General features: G+C 38.0%; 1 protein-coding gene across 2 annotated transcripts in view; it reads left to right on the forward strand.

Annotated features, from left to right (window-relative positions):
- The window catches only part of PIK3CB (phosphatidylinositol-4,5-bisphosphate 3-kinase catalytic subunit beta), an 85,381-nt gene that overhangs the window by 53,194 nt on the left and 13,215 nt on the right, over positions 1-18,972 (forward strand). For both annotated transcript variants that reach the window (XM_031505654.2, XM_077785562.1), the window contains exons 6-16: positions 2,386-2,568; positions 2,822-2,992; positions 3,446-3,523; positions 6,080-6,331; positions 6,648-6,744; positions 7,538-7,668; positions 10,568-10,621; positions 11,310-11,498; positions 16,195-16,316; positions 17,192-17,335; positions 18,310-18,409. In XM_031505654.2, the coding sequence (XP_031361514.1) occupies positions 2,386-2,568; positions 2,822-2,992; positions 3,446-3,523; positions 6,080-6,331; positions 6,648-6,744; positions 7,538-7,668; positions 10,568-10,621; positions 11,310-11,498; positions 16,195-16,316; positions 17,192-17,335; positions 18,310-18,409 (1,521 nt within the window). The remainder of the gene's footprint in view (positions 1-2,385; positions 2,569-2,821; positions 2,993-3,445; positions 3,524-6,079; positions 6,332-6,647; positions 6,745-7,537; positions 7,669-10,567; positions 10,622-11,309; positions 11,499-16,194; positions 16,317-17,191; positions 17,336-18,309; positions 18,410-18,972) is intronic.

Raw genomic sequence — 18,972 nt, forward strand, 5'->3', positions numbered from 1 at the left:
ATTGATTGGCACTGTATTCAATGCACTTGTCTCTGTGTGTGACTCACTGAACATCTTTGGGGTTTATATGCTAATTAGATTGAAAAATATTTTTTTTAAAAAAGAAGAATCAGTATTCCCTTTACTAGAAGTGCACATGGAAAACCAAAACATTGATATGTAGATTTGGCTTTTCGTTAAGGCTAGAAAAAACATATCTTATTTTTAAAATAAAATCCCGTTTAGTTTCTACCAGGAAAACCTGAAATGTTTTAGCATGAGTTTTTATGATGTTGAAGTTGCTCTGACTCTGCTTGAGTTACTGGCAGCTTCTGTGACATTCTAAGGTAATTCCCATTACCCTTTTTGTACTCTGTTCCTTTGGATAACCATGAATGATCAGCATTGGAAACCTTAAAAATCTTACAAGTGTGTAAATACATCAGGCTAGATTTGGTGTCCATTTTGACCCAGGTGCAAGTGGCTGATTTTCTAATGAGTCAGATGAGTTTAGTTACAAAGCTGAATTATTCCTAGCACTGTCCTTTTAAACTTTAGAGGTTTAAAATGGTACACACATCTGCCTCTGGAGATATAAATGTAGAGGCAAAAGCTAAGTTTGGCCACCAGTAACCCCAGCTGATGTTGGATGCATAGGTGTTTTATGACAAAACCTTTTCCAGTCCTCTTCAGCTTAACAGAGAATTTGTGTTGTCCAGGAGTGAGATTATCTTCAGCCCTTGATTAAATACTGTATCTATATGTCTATGCTGACAGGACAAAAACAATGCAAAAGTTCTTGCTGGTGCAGAATGTATTTGCCTGCCACTATAATAGATTAGGCCGCTGACATTTCAAATGTTTCAAATGCTTCTGCTGCCAGCTCTGACCTTCAGAGCTATTAACAGTTCAAATCTGAGCTGCTTTTTAGAGCAGTAAGCTCTCTTCTAGACTTTACTACTTGCACTGAGCACTGGAGTCATCCCAGGAGAGTTAGAAAGGAAGGTGTGGGGGCTGTTCTGTCAATTCTTGCAGTTGCAAGATTGAGAGAAGGAAGTATTGAAGTAGTTTTGTCTGGAAGGTGTGGGTGAGCTGTAAGGGCTCTGTGGTTGTCTCTGGAGCAGGAGAGACTGCTCCTCATCTCTGTGACATGTCTGTTAAGATCATCTGGGGAGCAAGGCAGCTGTCAGAGAGCACCAGCTTCCTGGGAAGAAAGTGTTATTCCCTGTCTACCACTAGCAGTTATGGCAGGAAAAGAAAGCCTTCACTCTGTGGCAGCTTTCTGAATGGGGGAAGCTGTTGTGAACCAGGCAGAAACTGAGAAGACACAGAATTAATTTTGTGTGACTCTGCAGAGTTTGCTTCTTCCATTGAGGCAGCTTGGTTTCTTACCAGTTATTATATAAATGAAGTATTTATTTATATAATAAATATGCAGTATTTATATAAATAAAGCACAAGTCAAAAGAATCTAAGCAGACAACACTGCACATTTGTCAATAACTAGGTTTAGGTTGCTCACATCTTCAGAATTGGGCATATAAATAAAAAATAAGAAAACATGAAAAAATGAAACAACAAAACCCCATTGCCTCCTGAATCAACCTTTGCAACTTTACCTGTAAAAAGCACAATGCGGTAGATGAAGGGAGATGAAAGATTTCACAGAAGATCTTGTACTTTAGGAACTTGAAATTAATTTAAACTTCCTTTTTAATTTATAAAAGAGAGTACCTTTTTACCTTTATCTTTTTAGAACACATTAAAATTAGAGATACTTTGGAAATAGGTTGAGAGCCTCTAAGGGTTTTAATTAAAAACTTACTTTAAAAAATGCAGTCTTTTCACGTTACGTTCAGAATGCTACAGGTACTGGCCACTACTCCTCTTTTCTGCTCTCCTCCCAATGTGGTGGTGGTTTTCTATATACATTACATTTACAATTTCTTCTACTTTCTTACTTGAAGCTTTTTCTTCTGAGTTCTGTGATACTTAGAAAGAGGATAACTTGCTAGTCGCCAGAAAGATGAAAAATTAACACATCTAGTACTGCTAAATACTTTGAAATGCATCATAATTTATTGTCTACCTCATTCAACATTCCAAAATACAACCTTCTAGGTCAATACATTGCTCCAGAAGTCTTTAAATCACTGCTAATTTAAATAAAGGCCTATGTTTTTAAAAGTATTTCTGATAATATAAAAGTTTGGGAATTAATTTCTTACGGCTTTTAGGGTGTGTATTATTTTGATTGCCCTAAACATACAGACTTTTAACTGTTAATACAGTCTGGATTTAACAGTTATTATTTCTACCTATTTTCTTACGTGTGTTACAGTTTTAGCCTTGTGTGTCTGCCTAAGACAAGTTTGACCTTCATTATTCCTGCTTGTGTTTTGTTAGGATGTATTTAGTTTCCAGGTGTCCCCTAACATGAATCCCATCAAGCTGAATGAGCTGGCAATCCGAAAACGTTTGACTATCCATGGAAAAGAAGATGAGGAAGTTGATCCTGCTGATTACGTGCTGCAAGTTAGTGGAAGGCTGGAATATGTCTTTGGTGATCACCCATTAATTCAGTTCCAGGTACACAGAGCTTTTTGGAACTTGATGTAACAATTCCCTGCTGCCTTGGCCAAAGGTGCTTCCTCCCATCCCTCCTTATCCCATTACTGAACAGCAACATCTCCCTCCTCATGTCTGCAGCCCCTTGCAGTTGTAAAACACATGAGCGCCATTCCCTTTGTATCTCTGTAATGAATTCTTTGTTTCTGTGGTGCGGAAGTTGCTGCAGGAATAGTCTGTTGGCTGCTAACAGCTGTTTTCCCTGGGCTTTCAGTACATCCGCAACTGCGTGATGAGCAGGACCCTTCCCCAGCTGACCCTGGTGGAGTGCTGCACCATAAAGAAGATGTGTGAGCAGGAGATGATTGCCATAGAAGCTGCCATAAACCGAAAATCCTCCAACCTTCCTCTTCCTCTGCCACCAAAAAAAACAAGAGCAACAACTGTGAGTTTGTGGGGAGAATGTCTGATACCCAAATGGAGCAGTGGCTCGTGGGATATAAATCACAGTGCCTGGGGTTTGTGCTGTGACTGCTGTGTTCCAGTGTAGGTCACCTGGGTCAACTCAGAGCCTCCTGTTGCTTGGAAGATTTACCTCAGAAACATAAATGTGGACAGATCTTTGCTCAGTTACACACTCAGGAGTTACGCAGAATGAACTATAAATTCTGGATTGTGAGGATGTGATGTATGTTCTCACCCCCAGCTCTCTTCCAGCTGAGTCTCCTCTTGTAGCTATGATAACCAATTTATCTTTGAGGATTTCAAATTTATGCTTTTAACTGCATTTTTTTTTTTGTTTGTATTTGATATTTTTGCTTAAACTGCTTGGCTTATGAAATAGGTCTCAATGTTACTGTGGTGTAGAATGAACTTGTATCTTTGTTTCTCTTCTCAGAGTGTGTGGGACATTTCTAACCCTTTCAAGATTATTCTATTAAAGGGCAATAAACTAAACACAGAAGAAAATGCCAAAGTAAGTAACCGTGTCTGGTATCAAAAGACATTCTGTTCATTGTTTTCATGATTTTCAATGCTAAGTGAACTCAAAATAATACAGATTTCAGCATTTTTCATGATTCCCAATTGCATTGGTAGCACAGGTCAAAATCTGATGTTTTTGCTAATATGTTCCTTTATTACCTGAAGTTGGATGTGTGCATTGGAGTATTGCATTCATTGTGTCAGTATTACATAAATATTCATTAGTATTTGATTTTTTTAAAAATATGGTTTCTCTAAAGTGCTGGTAGTGGTGTGAAATTAGATCATTTTAAATAGGTTGTCATAAACACCTTACACAAGTAAATTAAATATTAAATGTGTTAAAGTGCAACATGGTATTTTTGTAGTCCTGAATATGTTCTGTATGTCTAAACTTGGACTGTGTGCTTTTATACAATCTGTCTTTTATTTTCTACACATGAGGAACACAAAGAAAGAAAGCTGGAGTATCATTTCCTGTAAAAATATACATGACTGGGCTACTGAGTGCTGTACAGACCACAAGTTGTTAACATGTGGGAATTTATTGCACAGCTACTTTAATGCCCTTAATGCCTTACAAAACACTTTCCTGTGAGGTAGAGCAACATTAAACTCCTTTATTTTGTTCAGAAATCAGTAAATTGTGTAGCTAATCCTGTAGATAAGGAAAATACCCAGTTAACCATTGATATTTGCTGTTCTCATGCTTTATTCAGGATACTTGGTGCATCTTTTTCATTCAAAACTTGTTACAACCTCCTTGTAAATTAGCAATCCTACATTTTGGTCAACATCAAAAAGTTTTACATTACAGATAAATGATCCAAAGCTACATTTTAATACCTGAGACACTGTGAATGTGGCTGCAAAACCAGGTGTTTCCCTCTTCCTTATCTAAACCATTATTTAGCTAGTTCCAATATCTTCTTAACTCTGTTCTGTAGACTCTTAAATTTTTAAAAGGAAAGATTAAAGAGCTATCAGGAGTTTCTAGGGTGGATTTTTTCATGCTTAGAAAAGTGACTTCTGGTTAATATCAGTATGCTTTTAGGGGAAAAACAATGAAAATATTTTCTAAGCTTGAGAAGAAACAGGAAAAAAGCAGGCAGTTCTTTCATATTGGCACCTGTGGGTACCATCTAAATGTTATTTAGTATTTTAAATGCTTTTTAGTCTTGAAAAATTACAAGTCCTGTGGTAACCTAGAATAAGAATGAATGCAGTGACCCTGCAAACCTGTGCCTGTTTCCCGGCCTTGTCTGTGCACAGTGTTACAAAATTGTCACTGTTTAGAATGTATTTGTTTTCCAGCCCTGATTCTAAGGCTGTTTAATTCACTGGCATTGTTCCTTTAGCCCCACTGTGCTGTGGATAAGCCAATATTCATCCATTTCTGCTGAACCCACCACCAAGGTTCACAAATGCAGTGTTTGTAGTGGGGAACAAAACATTTGTCAGCTGGGTAGCACTGCCCCAGTGTGAGCTGGGTGGGGACATCCACCTAGGGCACAAGTGACCTCTCCCAGCAGTCCAACACCCCATTTTCCAAATACATGACATTGAAAATGGTGGTTTTTTTTTTTTTTTTTTGTTTTGGTTTTTTTTTTTTTTTTTTTTGTCTTCGTCTTTGGCCACTCCATCAGTACACACCATTTAATTTGTAAAAGGGGCATATCAGAATGAAAAGACGAAAAATTAGGATCCAATCCCTTACATTAACAGGATCAGAAGTCATGGAACTAGAGAGATTAATTTTTTTTTTCCCAAAGCCACTATCAAATTTAATATCTCTCTCTTTCCCTTGCAGTGCTCAGCAATAATATGATAAAGGGTATGTGGGGAAGGTTGATTGAGGAGCAGAGGGAACCTGAAACATCAGATCACTTTTACACATTTAACATTGAGGACTTCTTTTTGGTGTTGACCAAAAGATTACATTTATGGGTTTTTGTCTCTTTGTGTCTCTCACTGATATTTTGGAAGGCCACCTGAAAGAAGCTGGCACATTTCACTCGGCAGTTTTCTGTGTATATATGTTATTGAACAGAAATGTAGAAATTAAACAGAAAAATGAAGGACGATCAGAAAAACATCTTAGCGTTGACCTGTAATGAGTTTAATTTCAGTGCCAGTAACTCTAGCTTCTTTGTCGAGTTCTCCTCCTTTTCTGATCATTGTTCTAGCTACCTGGTTTTGTTGGTTTCTGGCTACTAAAGACAAAACAATCCCTGGAAATCATGTACATTGCTGTTATTATTACAGGTGACTCCTGTTAGGGTCAGCAGTGTTCCCTCTGTATGTTTTTAGAAACAGTTTAAATAAAAAGTGAGTTATTTCTTAAGCTGAAAAAAAACCCCAAACATTTCTCATTTAGAAGCACAAATTGGTTCTACCTGGAGATTTGAATTTGTATTCAGAAAACTAGTCTTCTTCATTCTGCTTAGTTGTTTGATGAATTCATATGTATGTATGTTCTATATAATATTCTATGCAGAATTTTGTAGGTTCTGTGACAAGCTTAAAGTCTTTCATTTCTTTATGGCAGGTTCATGTTAGGGCTGGTCTTTTCCATGGTACAGAGCTCCTTTGTAAAACAACTGTAAGCACAGAAATATCTGGGAGAAGTGACCACGTTTGGAATGAAGTGCTGGAGTTTGAAATCAATGTCTGTGATCTGCCAAGGATGGCAAGGCTCTGCTTTGCTGTTTATGCTGTCATGGATAAGATGAAAACTAAGAAGTCCACCAAGGCAATGAATCCTTCCAAATACCAAACCATTAGGAAAGCAGGAAAAGTGGTAATTATTTAATTTCTTTTCCTTGAGTGACCTCTTAATTATATCAAAATGAGCATCCAGACATCTTTCCTTGTCCTCGCTTTAGTGCTCAAGAATGCAACATGAAAAGAAAAGATATTAAAAGCAGTGTATGCATTAAGAATTGCACATCTTTTTATAAAACTTTTTATACTTCTCAGTGATTAATTTCTTTTCTGAAAGGTATCACCATTTGAAAGAAACCCCAAGCCACCGTCTCAGTTTTATGTATTTTGCAGTGTTTTCTGTGTAGTAACATTTGCTGGCATCTCCATATAACAATTCTTTCCTTTGGCAGCATTATCCTGTAGCCTGGGTAAATACCATGGTCTTTGATTATAAAGGACACTTGAGGAATGGAGAACTGGTACTGCACAGCTGGTCATCATTTCCTGGTAAACCTCAGCTTTTCAGATTTGGACTTTGGGTGTGGGAGAGAGTGGGATTCAATAGCAGAATATTTACTGTATGCATGTTCAGTTCTCTTGTAATAATCTCTTTATATTTTTAATTTTTCTGTGGATAAATCTACAACATTTTAATCTCTTTCCTGAAAGTATTGTTTAGCAGGAAAGATGAAGAGCAAGAAGCAGTGTTCTAAAAGTTTCATCTATTATGGAAGGAAAAACACATAAAATAGATACATGATTATATCTGGTCTTATTTGCTTTTAAGGTACAGTTTAGATTTTATTTGCTACCTATGCCATGTACCCCAAATTGAATAGATCAATTATAACATAAGTGGTAATATTTGCACCAGCAAAAATTGTGTATTAGAATTTTGTATTGTTCTCTGATGCTGAGATCAAGTAGTGGGAGTGTCTGGAGCCTCGTGCCACTCTGATCCCATCCTGAGGAACCCTATCCCAGCCTGGCTGGCCTGAAGCTCTGCTCTCCATTTGATCCAAAAGATGTGTCCTGCTTTGCAGAAGCTGCAGATCTCACTGGCATTTGTTTCACTGTAGGGATAGCTCAGCTTCCCTGGACTGTTATGGTTCCTTAAGGAAATCAGTTTCTCATGGGGTGATAATCCAACATTTGGGAACGCAGGAGGCAGTTTATGCTGGAAATACAGAGCACTGCACTAAAAGTATTGTGCAGCAAAACATGCTCTGTCCATTTTATAAGAAAGTGATTTCTTACTGCTTGCTGGCCTGTAATATTAACTGTTCTATCTATGTTTCAGATGAACTTGAAGAAATGTTGAATCCCATGGGAACCGTCCAGACCAACCCTTACACTGAAAATGCAACAGCTTTGCACATTAGATTTCAGGAATACTCAAAACAGCCTATTAATTACCCTCCCTTTGATAAGGTAAGGGATGTCCTAAAGAGCAGTCATGAATGCTTATGTGGAAGTAGTTGTATTTTCTTTTCTTTCAACTCTGCCTTTTCCAGTGAATTCCCTTTTTGCTGCCTTTTAGTCACGGTACTGCAGTTTGTTAAACTTGCACTGCATGAGTGGCAGTGCTTGACTTCAGGGTCTATTTTGAAGATGTACACTTTTAAAAGTGGGCTGTACATGGTCTTTTGAAAGTCGAAAGCAAATCAGTTTCCCATATGAATGGTCTTACAAAAAGCTAAATTTATCTGCTATTCTGGAAACCTTCAAACTGTTCTTGCCTGTGATCTGTAAAGATCTGTTCTCTCTTGGTACAAATGTGTGTTAGCCACTCTTTGGGACACTGCCCTGTGAGCTCAAGTCCTTTAAAGGATAAATGGACTTCTTAACACTAGGTGCAAAGGGCTTTCTGAAGGTCTGCTCTTGGACTAAATCCACTGAAGTGGCCCTGCAGTTTTCTACAGATGAAGACAAGAATCTGTCTCAAAAGGAAGTGTATATTTGGAATACATGTGGTTATTTCTGTAGTGTGAAGGATAGATGGAAAGTTGTTCAGAAACTAGAAAAAAAGTTATGATCTGAAAACAAGTAATGAAATAAGTCTTAAAACAGACTGCTAATGATACATTATAAAAGTCAGGCTTAACTCATATATACATTAGTCTGAATTTTGGTTTGGGGAAAGTTAATAAAAGCCTAGAAAAATTGCTTATTTTTTTTTGGAGGATTTTGCACCTTTGAGGGGCATGAAAAAAAAGTCTGAAATTGCCAAGTTTTATCGTCTTGTTCAAAGTCAGATTTGGGATTTAAGGTTCATAAAAATGAGATCAAGTAACAAGACAGGGTTTCTTTTGTTTCAGTTTAGGTGAGTAGCATTTCCCCCTCCTTGTCAGCACAGTACTTTTTCTTTTACTCAAATTTTACAACATTGGAAATGCAGTAAAAGCTAAACCAGTACTGACAATTGCTGCTTTATTTATGGCTGACCAGTTAATGCTTCATAGTGGACATACTTTATCCAATTTTGATATTGCTTTATTTGTAATGCTTTAAGGTTTTTGCTCGTTACACTTATAGGTATTTAGTTTTGAAAGAAAAAAAATTGATGTACATATTAGGCTAAGTAAAAGTGTGTATCTTTAGTAATCACATATTTGTTCTGGCTCTGGCGTTTCTTCTCTTTGTCCCTGCAATACCAAGGTCTCAGGAAGTTAAAACCCTGGGCTGAATGCAGCCAATAGATTTTACTGGGTGAGATAGAGAGTGTAGTGACATTAAGGTAGGGTCTAATGGTCTTCATCCCTTGTGACTTTCAGCTTCATTTAACTCAATCTCCTAAAGATTCTTTCGGTGAAGGTTCTGTTGAATGAGGAGTGATGTTGCAGCAGCTGGACTTACATCAGCTGAGGATCTGTCTCACAATGCTCCAGCTGAGACTTGCTTGCTCTATGGCTGCTTCTTATTTTCCCAGTGTTGTTGCTGGTTTGTGCCAAGAAAACAAAGAATCAGATGCCAGATTTTTGTTTTGAGAAACATAATGTGCAAAAATAGATTAATCTTTTCAATCATATCATTAACCTACTTGCACAGTGCGGAGCTGTTTGGGACTGAGAGAGCAAAAGTGCCTGGACCAGGGATAAGAAACTTGTCTGAGACAAGAGCCATGGTGGGGCTGGTCCATGGCCAGTGCTGCAGGCACATCGTGGGGCTCAGGGTTCACTTGAACAAAGCTGGACTTGCAAAGACTTTGAAAATTTATTTGCAAATAGAGTAACTCTGCAAAGCACGGGGAGCCAAGAATCAAACACAGAATTAGGACACTGTGGTTTTGTTTATGCATGTTTTCACACACAGTATGTAAATAAGCTTTTTTAGCCAAGTAGCAGATGTAATACATGATGTTAATGAGAGTTTCATACAGAGAAATGAAATAAAACAAGTTAGGATGCCTTTCTAAGGATTTTAGCTGCTGGGTATTTATGCTCTGATTATTGCAGACTTTTGTTGTTTCTCTTACTCAAGTCTTGATGGACCTGTGACCCCCAGACCAGCTGGGGTGCTGTTGTGTTCTTGGCTGACAGGAGAAGCAGAGCTGTCAGGGAAATGAGATGCTGGAGCTCCTTAGATTTTTTCTTTATTGAGATTTTATTTCATTATTTGTTCTACAAAGCAGCAGCATCTGACAGCTGTAGACAGACATACCTGGCCAGTTTAGCATTGTAACACCTGGTTTGGTTGCAGTAATGTGCAGAATGCACTTTGAAGAACTGCATTTACTTCTAGACTTAATTCTCCATTATGGGTTATTGCATGAACCTCAAAAACCAAGTAAAATGTTCAAAAGAAAAAAAAAAAAAAGGAAGAGGAGATCCAAGATCTAGAGAAGTACCTGAACACCCTGACTGAGATCATATGGGCAGTCTGAGAGTATGGTGAAAGGACTGGGTTTGTGGATTCTTTCTGGGATTGAGGGCTAGAAGCATGGATCCATGGGCATGGAAACAGTGCCTCTGGAAACTGCACAAGTAGAGGTGAGAATGCAAAGGATAACTTAGAGTTGAGGAATTGGTTTGCTGTGGAGAAAAATAAGAAGCAAATGCAGAAACAGAAAGCAAGATGTCATCGGGAAGGCTGTTTAATTTAGGAGTGATGAAAAAGGAAATAGTGGAGGTCATCATAAGCATTGCTGTTCCTGATCTCCCTAGGTGAGAAAAGGGACACTGCACACAAGTCCATGTTATAACACTGGATATACAAAACTTCCTAAAAGATAGCAACATTTCCTTATCTTCTTTGTTTCTGTAATGCTTATTCTAGCAATGTAGTCAGATTTGGGGTTAAATCTAATGTATTTAAAACCAACTTCTTGCAGATACTTGAAAAGGCAGCTGAGATTGCAAGAAACAGTGACAATGCTGCAATGGCGGTGAGCATCATCTAAAGACTATTTTAAAATTAATTTTCTGGGGGTTTTTGGTTCTTATCTTCTGCATCAATCTAGAAATAAGTCAGCTGCTCAAATAGCAATTCTGGATCTGTTTTCTTATTCACTTCGATGAACTGCTTTAAAATTCAGATATATATATCTGCTTTTTCCAATATATTTTGGACTTGTCTATATTTTGTCAAAAAGCTTTACATACTCTGGATTTGGAAGACAGCTAATATTTACATTAGAGCTGAAAAGCAATTTAGGACTAGAAGACCAAAAGTGTCTGCCTACTTGGCAAATGTGTTTTCTTTCGACTGTTGCGAAAGTACTTTTTTATTGCTAATGAGAAGAAATTATTATATATGTATCTAAGTTTGCTCATTTGAAAAATAGAAGAAGAAAGTATATGCATCCTAAACAAGAGTGCTCCGTGATGGAGTTGGAAAACAGAAATATTGCCATCTAGCGTCCTTAACTCTAAAGTTGAGTTATTTTTTCAGAAAGTTCTGCACACTGGATTTGGAATCTGTTACAATGCCTACAGTAAGGAATCGGAAAGAAAGGCACAGTGGTCATTTCCTTGTGTTTCATGAGTTTTTATCTGCTGTATACTTGCTTGTATTTGAGCTACCATACCATAATCTTAATGAATTTATCAAATTACGCATTTCTCATTTCCTAGGGTCGAGGTGGTAAGAAGTTTTATGTTGTGCTAAAAGATATAATGGAAAGAGATCCTTTATCTCAGCTTTGTGAAAATGAAATGGATCTCATTTGGACTTTGCGGTATGACTGTCGTGAAAATTTCCCACAATCGTTGCCAAAACTGCTGCTCTCTTTAAAGTGGAACAAACTTGAAGATGTTGCTCAGGTAAGGGAAAAGACAATGATGGTGGGGAAAAAAGCTTAAGTTAAATAATCAGTAAACAGGATTTCTTTCCCAAGTGTAGCCAGTTTGAAATGGTGCTATTGTGCAGGCTGGAGTTCAGTGTCTAACTTCTGCAGCCTGGACATGTAAAGAACTTATTCTCTCAAAGAGAATCCCTAAACCAAAACCAAAATGCATTTCAGGGGTCCTCTGAATGATGAGAAAAGCACAGTGGATATTTATAGAGGCTAATGTTAAAACCTTGTGCTCAGATTTGGTGTTAAAAGCAAAAATTTCCCAGACTCATCCAGTGCAGCCCTGTGGTCCAGCACAGTCAGCCTGGGCTAGGCTGTGTCCAGCTGAGTTGGGAGTATCTCTACCAGTGGAGACTCCACAGACTATGGGCAACAAAGTCCAGTGCTTGACCACCCTTACAGCAAGAATGTTTTTTATAAGGCTATTAAAAAAAAAAAAAAAACCTTTGTAAATCAAGATCTGAAATAAAATTTCTTATGAAAATTGTTAAGGTGCTCAAATACTATAAAATCCATATCTCGGAGTGGGCAGTTAAAAGTAACCAAGGCAGACAGATGGTTTTTCAAAGATATGTGAGACCCACCAGTGCTACAAAACACATAATTCTTATCCTGTCTCTTTTACCAAAGAGTCTCTTTAAAATAACTTATAAGGATGCAAGGCTGGTGCTGTGATACAAGGTGCATTTTTAATAAAATTGTTGCTTTTGTTTGCTGCACAGACATGCAAGGTTGTTTCACTACACTGTAACAAAGTTGGTGTTGCTGCCTTTGCTGTATTTACCCAAATAGAATCCAACTCTTGGGGCATTTTTTGGGAATAGGTTGAACTTTAATACAGGAAAAATTATATGAGCTGATAGTAAGACCATCCCTGCTTGATAGACTGGTTTTAAAAGTAATAAAACAACAGGTTTCTGGACTGGTATTTTAGTCAGATTGTGTACAGTGAAGTTTGGGCCAAACTAAAAAGTCTGGCCCAAGTTACCAAGCACAGGTGTTGTTCTGGTCTTCCTGCAAGAATTCAGATCTAAATGACATAAATGCTCACCTTCTCACAGACCACTACACTGACATAATGTTCATGTCTTTTCCTGAGCCTCATTTAAAAAATTTTCAACTACCTTTTTTGACTTTCATAAACTTAGAGCTAAAAAGCATTTTCTGTGGAGGGTTATGACTGATGGTATAAAACTCTATTGCCCCTTAGTATTCTGACCTTCACCTGTTACAAGCTACGTGTTCTGGGAAGAAAAGGCAGTCCATGAAAATCTATCTTCTGTCTATCCATTATATGATTTTTTGTGATTATCCAGTCAGTCAGACTCTTAGTTTGCTCCAGCAGAGTTCATTTTCTGCTACATCTTTCCTCCTAGCCAGGTGTATATGTTCTGTGAACTTCTGAAAATAAATGGCATTTCATCCCAGTTCCTTGTCAGTGCCATGAACACTACACTAACAAAATTGAACACTCACACATTCCTTGCTCACTTGTGTTCTTTCATGTGCAAGAATCCTGTTCCTTAGTAGTTCCATTACTTCTGAATTTATCGCCCACTATTAAAAGTTATCTGGAAATCAGAACTGTAGAAAGACAAGCAGGAACTTGTTTGTTCCTTAAAATATGTGAAATAAAAGGCATTCTGAGTGCTGGGACTTTAAAATATGGCCCTTGGTGGCAGTTTTGAAAAGTTACTTCAAGTATGGATATTAGCTGACAGTTCAAAGTCCTTTACACTTGGAAGCATTAAATATTATATATACATAAACCTTTTTATTTAAACAGATGGCTGAAAATGTGTTCTTGTCTTGTTACTGTTTACTTTCTGGAAGGAATATGGTATTTATGTTTGCCTATCTATAGACAATAGTGCAGTTTATATCGTAATACTGGTTTTGGCAATGTGAAGAGTCTCTCTGAAAAATGAGATCTTACTTTAAACATGCTGAATATTTCTGTAGTACACAGATATGTCAGTACTCCTAATTATTTACTTTACTTTTTCAGGTAAGGCAAGACAGCCTCCATAATTTTAGGAATTCCAAAATTATCAGGACTTATAATTTACTTCCCATTAAAATTAAATACTTGCTGTACCAGCTGTAGTTGTCTGCTACAATGTGCACACTGTTGTACCAAATGTTGTTTTAATGCCATTTTTAGATGTATTGTAGTAAGTCTTGACACTTCAAGAAAGAAGTTCAAAAAACCCTAAACACAGTACAACAAAACAATACAACCCAAAGAAGCAATCAAATATCAGCTGTTTATAAGAAAAAGCAATCAAACACCAGCTGTTTTTAAGCAAATGGACTTAATAACTATATTTTTGTTTTTATTAATCCAGCTTAAAAATAGTGAGGCTCTTTTAGAAATGGACTCTTTGGTATTCGATTGTAGACTATCTTTAATCTGTTAGTTCAGTGGTCCATGAAGTTATATCCAGTGGATTCAAGCAGCTTTCCTGAATTATTTACCATGATTTACCAAGCCCTCATTGGATTTGCAGGACTTTAGCAGAATGGTTACACTGAAGGAATTGCCCTTCCTGCTGCCATAACCTCCCTGCTCAGCAGAGTAGCATGGTGGCAGAACTTGTTATGAGAATTCTTAGGCAGTATTTATTCTCAAAGCAGAATTAAAACAAAATAAAATTAAAATAATTAAAAAAAAATCCACTTACTTCCACTTACTTAATCATCATTAATGAGAAGTAGAGAAAGGACAACTGAAATACTTGAAATAATTTTAATAAAAATACTGACCTGTGCTTAATTTTATTGTCTCATATAGTCTTCTTAGGGAAGAAATTGTGGTTATTTCTTTATAGGAGAAAATATTGATACACCAAGGCCAAATTGAAGTATTCTCTGAAACATGCCTTGTTCATTCTCATTGTAACCAACTGTACAATGATTTCAGCAAAGGGATGAGCTCTGTATTTTCAAATCTGCTTCCCAGCAAATGTACATTTACTGTAAAAAAGTCATGTGGACCATGACTTTCACTGCCTGATGTATGAGGCATGTGGGGCCACGGGAGTTCATTTTCCAGACTATTTCAGGTTCTCCATTTCAATCATTCAGTATTAACAAAATGTCTCTATATTTTTGCTGTTTCTGCACCTGATTTACAGTAGATGATGTAGAAATTTTGATAGTTTTGGCAGAGCTGCTGTTCCCATTTTCAGTGTCTGCCTTGTGCATTAAATATGTACTCAGGGTTAGTATTGCCTGCAGTGCTTCAGTGCCAGTGTTCCTGCTATGGAAATGTTGGTGGCTGCAGTCCTTGACATCAGGACTGGCTTCATTGACCCTTGCTGGGTCAGTAGATTTTGGAGTGTACATTTGAGTGTGTTTTTCTGTGGGAATGTGACATCTATGTTTGAAACACCTTTAGTTTTACTTTACATCATTATGGATTGTGCATGTGTCCATACCTGTATTTGCCCATGGAAACAGTTTAGATGATCATTTCTTCCTTTTGTGGAGTTGTAGCACACCCCTGGTGTTGTGCTATGATTCTGCCCATTTCTTGCCTTCTGTATTTCACAAAAATGATGACTCAGTTCAGAATCTGCCCCCAAGGTGTATAAATGATGTTATGAACGTGCCTGTTAAATGTGGGCTGAGAATGTGAATTCATATTAGTCCTACTGGAACTAGAAGCAGGAGCGGATGGGTGACATTGTAGAAATAAAGGTTTTTCACTGCTGTAAAGTCATTATGAAATCAGGAGAAAAACAAGATCTTCTTAATTATTCAGATTTTATAAGTTGCTATTGAAATATAAGATAACCTGTGTTACCTAATTTGTAGGGGAGGGTGTTATTATCATGACTTGCTCCTACAGAAACATCTTGTGCTGTTCATACACTGAATTTATACTAATATGCATTTATATTAATGTGCATTAAAGTGTTTATTTGTATCTATAGTGCACTGTTTCAGTGATACAACTCTGTACATATTGCTCTCAGCAGGTAGCTGTGAGCTCCATAACACTGCAATAAAATCAATTTATTTTGTGAGGCCTCTAAATGTTCTTCTTTTTGGTAGTCCAAAGTTATGCATCACTGTATTCTGTCATTTTTTTCCAGCACATTATTGCATCAGTCTAGAGATTCTTCATTTGTTGTAATATCTAACCTGACTATTTTATTTTTCAATTTAAGCTCATTGCTATTCACAGTGAATGTTCAAAAAGGCTCCATCACCTGAAGTGGATAAATAATAAATATTTTTGGTAAAGAAAGCTCTCTCTCAACAAAAACCTTTTTTTTTTTTTTATCCTTAGTAGAAAAGTTTCACTATTGCTAAAATGGTTATATATTTATGAAAGCACTTACAAAACATCATATTTTTATTGAATGTCTGTTTTTAAGCCATACATATCTGGTGTTACCTAATTTTTGTTTACTGTGCATTGTGTCTGCATGTGAAGAAACTGGTTTTTCAGACTAAAAATAATTTGCATAATTTTAAAGAATGAGAAACTTAATCAGAAGTGGGCCCAGTTACCCCAAATTATTTCTTTCCTCTTTACACCCTGCCCCCCCTGCCCCCCCCCCATGGCAGCTGGTCACCATCTTCTGTTCATTTGAGTGCCTTTATGATCAGTGAGACCCACCTGTGTCCTTACCTGTCACTTTTTTTTGGAACAGCTTCAGGCCCTCCTGCAGATCTGGCCCAAGCTGCTGCCCAGGGAGGCTTTGGAGCTTCTGGATTTCAACTACCCTGACCAGTACGTCAGGGAGTATGCAGTGGGGTGTTTGAAGCAGATGAGGTAGGTGAGGGTTTCTGGGGTGCCCAACTTCATTCTTTCTGCTCACAGGATAAAAGAACCCCAAGAGGAAAGAGCTGAACACACTGCATGCCATGAATAAGTGGCCAAATAAAGCAGTCTGATTTCTGGAGAGACTCACTGGCAGCTAAATAAAACCACCTTATTCTGACACCTTGTAGGAAATTATGATTATTTTCCATGTTGCAAGGAGAACACTAGTTCACCTTTGTCCCAGAGAGGACTGGGTGTTCATCCCTTTCTTGGGCAAAGGAGAGAGAGAAACTATGAGAGAAATGTTTTAATAACAAAGGGAGAAATATTCCTGGAGTCAAGTACTGTAACACCTGGCACCCAGCCACCTCCACTCTGCTGTACCATTTAATAGGAACGTGAGATGCAGCATGTAATAAATAATGGGAGAATTACAGAGAGCATTGGTTTGATTCACAGATTTCTTCATTCTCTGCAGTTCTTCCCTTATTGTATTTCATTTGCTCTTTTCTGTAACCTAGGGCAGGACTTGTGTAACATTATCATTACTGCACTTTTCCTGTCCTTGAATTCTGAATTCTCTGTGCTGAATAGTTTAGTGATTCATTTTTAATGGTCAAGGATAGACTTTTGGAGCAAAAAAAAAAAATTTTTGACTTCTTTCCAATCCAAACAAGGAATTTGGGTGCTTAAAATTCCATCCTAAGAATGCATCTGGAATTATTTCCATCTGGAAGTTGCACTAAGTTGTTTGTTGTCCTTCTCTTTGTGATGGAAAAACTGGGACACACTCTTGGTATTGAACCAAATTCTGTCATTATTGGGTTTGTCATATGCACTTGAATTTCTAAACTATCATTAATCTTTTGTGTACCTCATCCTAGTGATGAAGAGCTCTCTCAGTATCTTCTCCAACTTGTACAAGTCCTGAAGTACGAGCCTTTTCTGGATTGTGCACTCTCCAGGTTTCTCCTGGAAAGAGCACTTGGTAATCGGAGAATAGGACAGATGTTATTCTGGCACCTGAGGTAGGAGATTTTCCTTTCATCTTTCTGAAACTATTGAGCCTGACTGGGCTTTCAAATATGATTTCTTGAGGATTTTTCTAAATGAGCCATTATCATAGTACCCCACAATTCCTCTTCATTTATTTATCTTTGGCATCTGTAGATCAGACCTCTCATTAAAAATAAATTAGAGTGGTCTGTAATCTACTCTTGGATGAAAGTATTCTAAACTGCATTCAGCTCTGACTACCTGATGAGTTAGGTTTGTAAATACCCCTAGTGTTTGTTTTGGCTGTGGGTGCAGTAAAAGCACAATATTTATACCTCATAGTTGGGAAAAAATTATTATTGTTGAAAGTCTAACAGAAAATAAAAGCTGTTCTGTGTATTCTTGCTACTTTTGATAAGCAGTTTCATGAATGGCAGAAGCCTTGGAGAATGGACTGGAATAGGTTGGATAGGTTGATTCTCTCTTTAGAAGACAATTTTAACATTTCTAGCTAAAAAGAGCAAGTGTTGCATGAAAATGTTTTGGAGGCTAATTGGCTCTGGTACAAAATTCAGTGGTTTGTTTCAAAGTGTTGTCCTTCAGGTAAATTGGGCTTTTCCCTTACAAAGAATGGCGAATGTGTTGTTTAAAGTCAGCCCTTCAGTGACTTCAGTGCTGCTCTGAATAAAAGAGGGTCCTGAAGCAGGTATTCAGTCACCAGCTCTTGGCATGACCCTGCTGCCCCTCGAGCAGCCCTGGGCCTCAAAGCAAGGATCCTGCATCCAAACTGGCCTGTCCTCATCATCTCTAGCACAGAGGGGTTCTAGCATCTAGGAAATCTGGCTTGTTTCAGCTACATGACCATGAGGTGTTCTAATGTTTGATGTGACCATGGGGTGGTCTAACATTTGTTTTGGGGTTTTTGTGTTTGTTATGGGTTTTTGAGTGACTGGAACGATGCAGTTGTGTGCATGCTGTGGTCTGATGAGCAGCTTTTCCCCGGCAGGTCGGAGGTTCACATCCCCGCCGTGTCGGTGCAGTTCGGTCTGATACTGGAGGCTTATTGCAGGGGGAGCGTGGCTCACATGAAGGTGCTTGCTAAACAGGTAGGGACTTCCCTTCCCTTTCCTGTCTCCCTGACTTATCCAAGCCTGGATGCCCCATTCTTACTCCATTGCTCCGGGCAGGGTATTGGCTGCCTTGACAAAGTTGGGCAGTGCAGAGGAGAAGGAGGCGCAAGTAACACAGGGAATTAAAAGGGCTGAGTGATGGAGCAGCCTCCATGGCACAGAAGGCAGCCAGGGCTGTGGGGCCTCAGGGAGCTGGTTTTACAGTGCTCTAAGACCTGTGAGACACCTTCAGCACTGTCTGTGTATTCTGGACACAACAGAGGCTCTCTGGATTAACTGAAGAAGGGCTTCTGTGCATTTCAAGTTTTGCTCCCTGGAAGGGTAGCTTGTTCTAAATTTTACCTAGATTACTCCAGGACTACTTCCTGCAGCTTTGGCTTTTGTTAAAAGGTGTTGCAAATCACCCAAATACTCATTTTAGTGTTAATATAAGTCTGTCATTTACACACACACACACAAAGAGAGAGAACAAAGGAGGGATATGTTTGCTTTTAAATACTCTAGTAAGCATGAGAAGTTTGCTTTTGAAAGCACAAGTA

Source organism: Lonchura striata, chromosome 10 (genome assembly GCF_046129695.1).
Source record: "Lonchura striata isolate bLonStr1 chromosome 10, bLonStr1.mat, whole genome shotgun sequence".
Classification (NCBI taxonomy): Eukaryota; Metazoa; Chordata; class Aves; order Passeriformes; family Estrildidae; genus Lonchura; species Lonchura striata.